We start from the raw sequence: 10,414 nt of genomic DNA, 5'->3' as shown, positions 1-10,414 counted from the left end.
AGTCTTCAGGGCTGCTTGTAGAAGAGATGGTCTGTGAGCTCTTATCTTCATCTGTGCCCTCTTCTCCCCATATCACTCATCACGACTTAGACATCAAACTTGTCTGTGAGGCATCATGGAAAAAACACTGATGCTGAGAGTGTTCTATCAAATGAGCAGCTAGGTCTCTTCAGCCCTGATTTTTGTGATGTATGGGAACACACAGCAATGTGGCACCGCATCAAGGAGAGCCAGATTTGAGACTCATCTCTGACACATTCTGGTCCTGGGTTACTCTTTGTGATTGCAGAAAAGGTGCCAGCCTGCATTGGTGGAAGGAATTTTCTCTCCCTGGAGTTTTCTCTATCAGCTGATTATGGGCCCTGTCCTTATCGTCTTAGGAAAATATTACATTAATGGGAATTATTATCATCTATGTCCTTTTCTGCCTCATGTAGTTGTTATGAAAAGCCTTTTAACTCCTGTTCTTTTCAGTGTGCTCTTAGACCTTTTATCTTAGGTTTTTGGAAGTTTTCTTGCTGTCTATTGTTTTTGTAGCACTGCCATTTTGTTGTGACACCTGGCTCTGCCTCGGACCCTAGCTTTTATAAGCAAAAATATTGCCTCTGATACTGCATACTCCACTCCACATCTGCAGTCTGCCCCCTCATTACTGGGAAGGAAATAAATTTCATCAGTTCTCCAGGACTGAGATCAGTCACCACCGTGAGAGTCCCACTGCCTTTTACTGGCATTTTTATTGACATTTTTGTAATTATTGTGTGCAGAGCAACCCTGACTGCTCCCTTGGTGATGTATAATTAGTTCAGATGAAGCTTTCCATATTTCTTCAAATTCTTCATATTCACTGCTCCTTTCAGAGCAATGATATCCTATTACATTCATCACACCATTTCTTCAGCCATCCTAGATTGTTTTGAATTTTTGGTTGGAAGTTGTTACTATAAAAATGTTGGTATATATGGAACCTCTCCCTCTCTCTTCAATGTCCTTAGGGTAAATGCCCAGTAGTAGGATTGCTAGGTCAAAGGGTATGAGCAGTGTGATTTTTCTCATATAATTCCAAATTGTTTTCTAAAAAGACCAGACCGATTCACAACACTGCCGAGTGCAATTGTGTAAACGGCTGCCTCTAGCCACAGAGCTTTCCAGGCCACCTATTTTCATCCATTATCATTTCCACTTGGGGGAGGGGTGAGATCAAACCTCAGGACTGTTTTAATTTGCATTTCTCTTATTATTAGTGATTTGTAGCAGTCTTTCATAAGGTTGTTAATAGTATGCAATTCTTCTTTCGAAATAATTTGTTCTTATCTTTTGACCATTAATCTATTGGGAAATGCCATTCGGTCTTATATATTTGTGTCAATTTCTTATATATCTTAGCTACCAGACTTATCAGAGATATTGGATGTAAAGATTTTTCTCCACTTAATTCATGCTCTTTGTGCCCTGGCAGCATTGATTTTTTTTGTGCAAGCTTTTTAATTTTATATAATCAAAATTGCCCATCTTGTCTTTTGTGGTCTCCTCTATCCCTTGTTTATTAATTTCCTCCTAGCCAGAGCTGTGAAAGGTATCTCCTTTCCTCCTTTAATTTTTTTATGTGATGTGACCTTTTATGTTTGGGCTGCGGATCCATGTGAAAAATAGGGAACGCTTCACAAATTTGCTTGTCATCCTTGCACAGGGGACATGCTAATCTTCCCCGTATTGTTCTGATGTTAGCATATGGGCTGTCAAAGTAAGCACCTACGACGCCTCTCCGACTAGTCCTTATCCTGCTTTCCTCATTCTGCTGGGGAGCTAACATTCTCAGGGGAGAGGCAACATGGTGTGGAGAAAACCATGCCCAATCTGGATTTGAAGGTTCCTCAGAGGCCAGGCCAGTGGTTTCTAATCTTGTTAGGTTAATACAAAAAAAATCTGCATTTCATACAGCCCAACAAACATACCTGGAGCTCTCGTGAGGGGCACTGTGCTCAGCCCTGGAGATAGAAGGACAAAATGGAAACACACCCTATTTTACTGGGAAGTCTTAGTGGCAGAGACAGTGGGAAAAGTTGAAGGAACCCTGGATTCCAATTCAAAGGACCTTGCTCTGCTCCTTAGCTGCCTGGATTATCTTGGACAAGTCTCTTAAAGGGTCCCGTCCTCAACTGGTTCATAAAGCAAGAGGCTGATGTTGTATGACCTGCCTCTTAATCTCAGTTGGTGTTGTTGACTATCTGGTAGGAAGCCGTAGAGGTTCCCACCTCAGTTGGTGGGCTTGCTTGGTTTGTGTTTTTTTTTTAATAGTTTGATAGTTGTGTTTCACTATAATCGGTTTATTCTATGTAGGTCATTTTATGCATTTAAAGATATGACTTTGAGAAGTGACCCAATGGACTTCCCCAAACTGACTGTCCAAGGAAGGGTTCAGGACACAAAAGTGAAGAACTCTGGCTCCAAAGCTTTCTTAGCTACCACATGGAACAGGGTGACGTGTGTGTGTTTCTAATTCGCAGGGAAATGTAGGTTATTTCTGGTAACAGGTAGTTTATCTGTTATTGCTCCCCTCCCCACTATCTCTGTTCCAGCCAAATTGGATTACCAGCTGTTTCTGGAACTCTCTGTTGCATCTCTTACCCTGGGGAGGCATTTGTTCAAGCAGCCCCCACACCTGCAGTGGGCTGATAGGGCCCCTCAGAATCCTAAGCTTCAAGGCTCAAATCAGGCATCTTCTCCTGGGAAGTCTGTGCGGATCCACCCCCACGCCCCAACACTCTCTTCCTCCTCCTCCTCGTTACCTGGCTCGTGTTTATCTGCCCACAGGAGAACGCCAGCCCCCCATTTACACAGGGTAGGTACTTCATGGGTCTTCATTGTAATGCCACCTCTCCTTTGGGCCTGTGACGTCAGCAGCCTGCAGGGGCAGCTGTGGTGGGGGGTAATTGTCATCGCCTCTTCAAGGGGCGGGACGAGGAACGAACCGGAGCTGGTTAATTTGTCTTTCTTATTATTCCTACTCTGAAGCAGTCTTTCATGCAGTTGTCAATAGTTTTCTATTCTTTTGAAATAACTTTGTTCCGAGTGTACAAGAGTCAAACTTAGGTTTTCTGAAGCTCTATTTCGTGCCCTTCCCATCATGCCATGCTATGTCCCCCATCAAATGAAATGATGTGAAGTGCCCGAGGGTCACTCACCTCATTCAAAGTTCAGCCCAAGCATGGCCTTTACATGAAGCCCTCTCTGCTCTCCTCAGACTGAGGAGTGGGGGTACTCCTCAACACCAAAATCCTGCATGCTCTGGTTACAGGGGACATGGAGGCCTCCCCCATGACCTTGTATCCTTGGGGTGTGTTGTGTGTGTGTGTGAGTGCATGTGTGGTGTGTGTGTGTGTGAGTGCATGTGGTGTGTGAGTGAATGTGGTGTGTGTGAGTGCATGTGGTGTGTGTGGTGTGTGTTTGAGTGCATGTGTGGTGTGTGTGTGTGGTCTCCTCCACAGAATTTAAACTTCTAGAAAACAAAAACCATTTTCTCTTGGTGGATAAGAGGCCTCTGGTACTCTGGGCCTTAAGGATGGGTACAAAATGCCCTATTAAAATAGGAGTAAGCTCCTCCCTAAGGAGGGGAATGAAGCTTTCCCCTGTCTTTCCACAGGCCTGCACAGTGTCTGGTATACAGTAGATACTAAATAAATGCTTGTGGATTGACTGATTGACAGGATCTCCCTAAGCATCTTGTGATCTTGTGGCTAGCTCCCTGGATTTCTATAGCTTTATTCTCCTTCCTTTGGCAGAGTCTCCATAAAGCAGCATGGCGGCCTAAGTCCGGAAGCCCAGGTTCAAGGCCCTCCTTGGACACCTCCAGGGTAGACTACAGCTCCCCATTATTCCCCATCCCCCTGCAGCAGTCCTCAGCATGCTGCTCCTCCCTGAGATCTCCAGGGCAGGGAGTGTCCCTAGAGCCTGGCACATAGCAGGTGCCACGTTTATTGGTAGGCAGCTTCGTCCTGCAGTGTTGTAACCAATGAAGTTGCGAGTTCAAGCGCCAGACCATATTTCCACATGTACATGTGGTCTCCTTATAAGAAGGTAAGCTCCTAGAGGGCAGAAATTTTGTTTCTTGTCTTTGTATCACCAGTGCCTAACAGTGCATGAGTGACACATAGTAGGCGCTTAATAAATGCTTGCCGACAAATTCAGTGTTTTTAACCACTGTTCACTTCTAGAATCGTTTGTCCTTCTGCAAGAGGAGCGCCACATCAGGGAGATGGTGACTTGGATTTAAGTGAGGCAGGGCCATGCAAGGTCACCAGCCTCGCTTTCTCCTCCAGACATTCACCGGGACAACTGGGGATGGCCCAGGATGCAATGGGAGACCCTGGCCCTTTCAGAATGTTTCCTGAAGCCAGCAATTGTTTTATCCTCGCTATTTAATTTGGGTACTGTTAGAGCCTTGAAGACAATCAATAAGCATTTATTGGGTGCTTACTGTATGCCAGGCACTGTGATAAACACTGAGGAGACTCAAAGTCTCCTTCCCGTCTGTGCCCTGGAGGGCGGACATTCTAAACATGAAGGAAGCTGGCATCTATCCGCTGGGAAGGAAGGCGGTCTGGAGAGATGGTGCGCCTGGCACGGCTGCTTGCAGGCTGGCAATGCCGAAGTAGGGCACCTGCCCGGGCTTCCTGGGGAGGGGCCTCACCCTGCAGTGGCTCCAGGGACCCCCTGGGGTGGGAAAGGCCTGCGCCTGCACACAGTCGGCTCCTAATGCATGCTTCCAGGGGTCTGGCTGTAAGGCCTAGTACTGGCTGGCAGAACAGCATGTGCACTCATGAGATGCCTACAGCATATGGGCTGCTGGGGGTACGCCTGCGAGCAGCTGGCGGCAGGGCTTTGGGGTGTCCCAGGCTGTGGAGGTCGGGAAGGGTCTGGAGCCCGCCGGGGGGCGCCCTCGGCCTGCCTCAGTTTCCTAGGCTGTTCAGAGGAGAGGCTACCAGAACCTGCGCAGTGCTCGGCGGCACACAGTAGATATGACCATCTTCTCCAGGCCCTAGCGGGCACCCTGGCACAGAGCAGGTGCTTCATAAATGCTTCACACCGCGGGGTCCCAGCAACAGGGAAAGGGTGCGCTGCCCAAGGGCCCGGCTAGGGCCCAGATGACGCAATCCCCTCCTTCCGCTCCCCCCCAGCGCGCTCCCGAAGTGCGCCACGAGCACGCGCATATTAGCGCAGGCTCCCGCCGGAACTGCAGCAGTCCTGGCGCTGACGTCACGCCTCTGCGGCGCCCAATCGCAAGCTGCCGAGTTCCCTCCATAGCGCCAATCAGGGCTCCGTACTTGGGCCCCTCGAGGGAGGGGCGGAGCGGCCGCTCGAGGCGGCGCACGTGAGATTTCGGTCGGCGCGCGCACGCGCAGTGATGGGGCCGGGCCTGCGACTGGGGGCCTGCTGTTGGGCGCGCCTCCTGCCGCTGCTGGGGCCCCGCCCCGGCGCGAGTGCCCGGCCTCTGCAGGCCCAGAGCCGGCCTGGCGGGGGCCTCGGTTTAGCCTCGGCCGTGGGGGCGCGCGGGTTCCGGAGCGGAGCGCAACGGGACGGGGCAGACGCCCGAGTGGAGGGGCCCGCGGCAGGTACGGGGCTTGGCTCTTCCGGGCCTCCGCCGCCGCTTCCGGTGTGGGGCCCGCCCCTTCCGGCTCGTGGCCTCTGTGCCTTTTTCGCCCAGCGGGGAAACTGAGGCCCGGGGGGAGGAGGGGAGGGGAAGGAATCCCGGGGGTCGTGTGCCTCGGTCTCGAGCCTCAGTTTGATTGTCCGTAAGATGGGGGCATCACGGCCTGCTGGGGGGGGGGTTGCGAGCACCTGAAAAGTGCCGCCTTGGGCGGGCAGCTGGGCCTGGGCAGTTCGAAGGGCGCACGTGGAGGTTAGGACACGGGCCGGGCCCGCTAAGCGAGGCCTTTCGCGCCTGGCCGCCTTCCATACCCATTTACAAGTGGAGAAACTGAGTCAGGGCGGAAGCGCCTGTGGCCAGGTAATCACGTGTCAGAGGAAGGGTAGGGACCCTCTTAGTCCTGTGACCTTGGACAAGTCCCTTTCTGTGACCTGGTTTAGGCCTGGGGCTGTGATGGCTCCCCAGGGGATTTCACCAGGGCCCTCGGGCTTTATTAAGGGGTGGCTTGCGTGTCTCAGGGACCCCGCCCCGGGCCCCAGTGACCCGCCCCTCGTGTTCTAGTTCACGCAGGACCCGCCTTCGACATCGCCTTGCTCGTGTCCCTCCTGCGGCAGGAGAACGCCAGAGACATTTGCGTGATCCAGCTGTCCCCAGCGCTGCGCTACGCGGACCACCTGGTGGTGGCGAGTGGGACGTCCACGCGGCACCTGCGGGCGCTGGCCCAGCGCCTGCTGACCACGGTGAGAGGAGGCCGGTAGCCGTGTCCAGCTGTGCGGCCCCCGTGGGTCCCCCCCCCCCCTCCCGCGTGAGTGTCCAGACCCCCGTCCTGGGTGCGGGCGCTCTCTGGGAGCAGCCACAGACCTTCGAGGTCTCGGTGCAGCCTGGCTCTGCTCCCAGCGGGGCCCTCACTTGTCAGCGGGTGGTGGGGAGGCTGAGAGGACCCGGAGCTGGCCCCTCCCCGCCTGTAGGGCTCAGGCCCCCCCCCCCCCCGGCCCGCCCCCCCCCCGTGGCCATGCCCCCCTGCGCCCCCCCCCCCCCCAGCCTGGCCTCATCCTCCCTTCTGTTCCAGCACAAGTTCCTCAAGGCCCCTCGGGACCCGTTTGCGCGCCTGGAAGGCAAGGACTCGGAGGACTGGCTGTGCGTGGACTTCGGTGAGTGGGGGTGATGTGGGCAGTTTGGGGGCTCTGAGAGCAGCGTGCCTGTCACTCTGGAGAACCTGTAAAGCGGAGACTTGGCAGCCCGTTGCTTGGTGTGGCCCTCCCCTCCCCTCCCCCCCCCCACCCAGATGCTGAGGCGGGGGCCTGCCACCATCCATTCACTCACTCATTCCACAGATGTTGAAGCCTGCTGCATGCAAAGGGTGTGCTCCAGGAGCATAGGGATGAATGGGGAGCATGCAGCCCTAGGGCAGGACAGGATGGAAGCACGGTGGGCATGGTGCAGACAGCGGGCAGCATTGGACCAGGCCCTAACACGGGCACTGCCCTTTCTTTAAGAAGCACAGATGGAGGGGAAGGGGATGAGTTGAGGCAGGATGGAGAAGTGTCCCTACTGAGCATCCAGCCAAGAGCCAGGACTGCTGGCCCCTTTATTTCCTCTTCTGTGTGGGGGATCGGATGGACCTTCCAGCACTAAGATTTTATGAGCTGGAGTGGATGCAGGGGCATGGTATGGAAGGCTAATGACTAGAGAAGGGACAGGATCAGAGAAACTTAGGACGCCGAATCTGGAAAAACAGCTACTGGAGCAGGGAGACCAAGTACAAGGGAGTTACACTGGTCTTGCCCTAGCAGGGATGGATATGGAAGAATTGGAAGGGGCTTGAGAATTTGATGAAGTTAGGGCAAGGAAGAAGAGTCAGAAAACTGCAGGCTTAAGTCCAGCGTTGACAGGGCCGGTGTACTTTAACAGAAATAGGGAAGGCTGGGGAAGGTAAGAGTTCCGGTGTTTGCATACATTGGGCTGGAAGTGACAGACCTACAGGTGAAGTGTTCAGTGGGACACTAGGAGGGACATACTTAAATTCTGCCCAAATTAAGGGAAACGGGGTCAGGTAGACTGCAAGAATGTTAGTGCTGGAAGGGTGATCTAGGCTCACCCCATCCTTTCTAGATGAGGAAGCAGATCTAGGAGAGGTGAAACTAGGAGCCCAGCTCACAAAATAAAGTAGCAGCTGAGCCGATCTCTGCAGAGCTCTGGGCTGGGTGCAGGGAGAGGATAAATGAGCAAGGCCTTGGCTGCCCGACCTCGTCTGTCAGGTGCTCTTTGGACTCTGCTGGGGCAGAAAGACCAAGGAACAGGCCAGCCTGGCCTTTTACAGCTTCCAGCTAACAACTGAATGCAACCCTTCATTTGCTTTTCATCTAAAATTGAGCTGTAAGAGATAGCACATGGAGAACTCATCTGTCCCTTCCAGCCTAGTAAGAAATTGGAAGGTGAAGGTTAGCATATGTAAGCCACCATGTTGGCCTGGCTAGATTCGTTAAAAACTGTGCCCTTCATATTAATACCGCGTTTAAAGCGATCTGTTTATGTAGGGGGCTGTGTGTCTCTCTCTGTCTCCATCCATCCCTGGCTATGTTACCTCTTTTCAGTAAATAATTTAAATGCATGTCTTTGGGTAGTTACGGTTTCCTAATTTTTTGGAATTAAGAATTTAGCTTCCTAGTTGTTATCATGGTTCTGTTTTTCTCAGCGTTGGTAATTGAGCACGTCAGGATTTTGATGTAGCTGTCAAAATTAGGTTTTGAAAACGGAACCACTGCTTTTGAATGCATATAAATTCTATTGCAAGCATACACTTAAACTCTGAGTAGATGGATTGCTAAAATGAGAATGTGTGTTTTATGGGGGGAGAATTAGTCTTGCTGATTAATGGTTTAAATTAGTCCTAATAACCAGAAGAATTATTTACAGTGAAATAAACACAGGGAGCTTGTGTTTCAGAGGGACAGACTACGTTTGGTTTATGTTAGAGAGAGGTCAGTATGTTTAGTGGAGAGAGCGGACTGAACCTGTAGCCCAGAAACTATCAGCATGAAGACATGACTGCGTGTATTGTTTACTTTGCAGTGTTATTTTAAGGAGAACACTCATTAGCTAAAGAGATGAGCTGCTCTGTAAGCAAACACAGCCAACCTTGCAACACCTACACAGCACCTTTGATACTGGTAAGGTGCTTAGCAGCAGTTGTAGTAATTTCTAGCTGTCTGCAAACAATTGGGTAAAGTCTTGGTTGGTCTTTGAAGATGTTAAGATAACTTAAGATTTCCTACCTCCACTCTTTCTCTGAATTCTTTCCCCTTTTTTTGAAAGAATAGTAAAGTTTGGGGTTAGAAAAATACTTTTGCTGGTTCTACACTGGTGGGATGTATCACAGTGATGGAAAAAATCAAATTTTTTCAAAATGAAAATTGCTTTTAGTAAACACCACCACTACTTAGATTCTAGAAATTAGCCTACAATGGAAAGGTTACTTAGAGAAAAATGGTCATCTCTAAGCATAGCCTTAGTCTTGAGCTACCTTGCCAATTTGGACCAAGCAACAGCATTTGTTCATTAGTTGAACCTTGCAGTGTCTGATTGGAAAAATCCCCTAAATTGTCTGGAGACTCCATTTAGCCTGAGGTGGGCTTTAAGCATTCTGCACTCTCTGAAGCTGTAAGTGAAGAATGCCAAGGAAGGGTCTCAGTCTAAATTGTTGCCAAAGCCCAGGTGGGTGTCCCTGCAATAGTGCACAGTCTTTGAGAGTTAGCTATGTTCACAGACAGCTCCTTGAGTTGCTTTCTTTCTAAGTTGAGAAATCACAAGTCTAGGAGCAAATCCAGTCTTTATTCTTCCCGTAACTTTTCTCTCCTTGACAGGCAGCATGGTGATTCATTTGATGCTTCCAGGGACCCGAGAAAACTATGAATTGGAAAAGTTATGGACTCTGGGCACTTATGATGATCAGTTAGCCCAGATCGCACCAGAGTTGCTGCCTGAAGACTTCATCCTTGGATTTCCACCAGATGATGAGCCTTCGGCATTTTCTTCATTAGAGGCCGAGAGAGAATAAAGTAAGAGTTTTGAAGCAACTAGAATTGGGCAATGTTACTTTGGGATTTTTGGTTTGGATTTGTGGTGAATTAATCCACTAGGACAGTGCAGCTTCGGAGTCCTGTCTGAAGCCTCTGATGGCTGCTGCTCAGGGCCAAGCACACTCTCACTTGCACTTGTGGAAAACTCAAGGAAAACATAGAAAGCTTTGGAAGCTGGGCAGTGGCAACATTTTAGGGACTGGCTAGATGGACCTTTCAGACAGGTTACCTAAACAAGAAGCCCTGTCTAGAGCCGGGAGGGCCCTTCAACATTTCTCCTTGTCCCTCATCAGTCTTGTGGAGTCATTGGCCTGGCTTTGACTTGTCACGTTGGAGGACTTGCTTCTTGTATCATTTAGAGAACTCTCTTTTCAGCTTACACATTTTAGCACAGGGCAGAAATGTCCTTTTGTTTAGGGACTGGCTGCCCTGAGGGTCATCTACATTGAGTCTTCATATTTATTTTTATTTACTGGGAAAGAAAACCTTTGTGTGAAAAACTGGAAGCTCAGCTTATGTATGCTTTCTAGATTTGATATAAACAGAATATGAAATAAAAAAACCAATAGGGGATTGATTCTGAATTTCTAATTTATAGTTTACCCCATGACCCTGAAGTTAAGGCACCACAATTTGAGCTGTAAGCTTGTTGATAGGAGTCTAGTGAACGTTTATATTTATCCACTTC

At 50.2% G+C, this 10,414-nt stretch overlaps 1 protein-coding gene and 1 non-coding gene across 2 annotated transcripts; one reads left to right on the top strand and one right to left on the bottom strand.

Annotated features, from left to right (window-relative positions):
• Positions 1-1,645: 1,645 nt before the first annotated feature.
• LOC138162007 (U6 spliceosomal RNA) lies at positions 1,646-1,752 on the bottom strand. Its single transcript, XR_011168517.1, has one exon. It is a non-coding gene; the product is annotated as a U6 spliceosomal RNA (small nuclear RNA).
• A 3,637-nt stretch (positions 1,753-5,389) lies between these two features.
• Positions 5,390-9,723, top strand: MALSU1 (mitochondrial assembly of ribosomal large subunit 1). The gene is made up of 4 exons (XM_069088722.1): positions 5,390-5,612; positions 6,209-6,387; positions 6,717-6,798; positions 9,511-9,723. The coding sequence occupies exons 1-4, from the start codon at positions 5,405-5,407 to the stop codon at positions 9,702-9,704; spliced, it is 663 nt and encodes a 220-aa protein (XP_068944823.1). The 5' UTR covers positions 5,390-5,404; the 3' UTR covers positions 9,705-9,723.
• Positions 9,724-10,414: the final 691 nt, after the last annotated feature.

This window comes from Petaurus breviceps, unplaced genomic scaffold (assembly GCF_028583685.1).
Source record: "Petaurus breviceps papuanus isolate PSGF00001 unplaced genomic scaffold, PetGlider_PUasm1.0 185, whole genome shotgun sequence".
NCBI lineage: Eukaryota > Metazoa > Chordata > Mammalia > Diprotodontia > Petauridae > Petaurus > Petaurus breviceps.
Note: the sequence above shows the minus strand (reverse complement) of the source record. Positions and strands in the feature narration are given on the sequence as shown.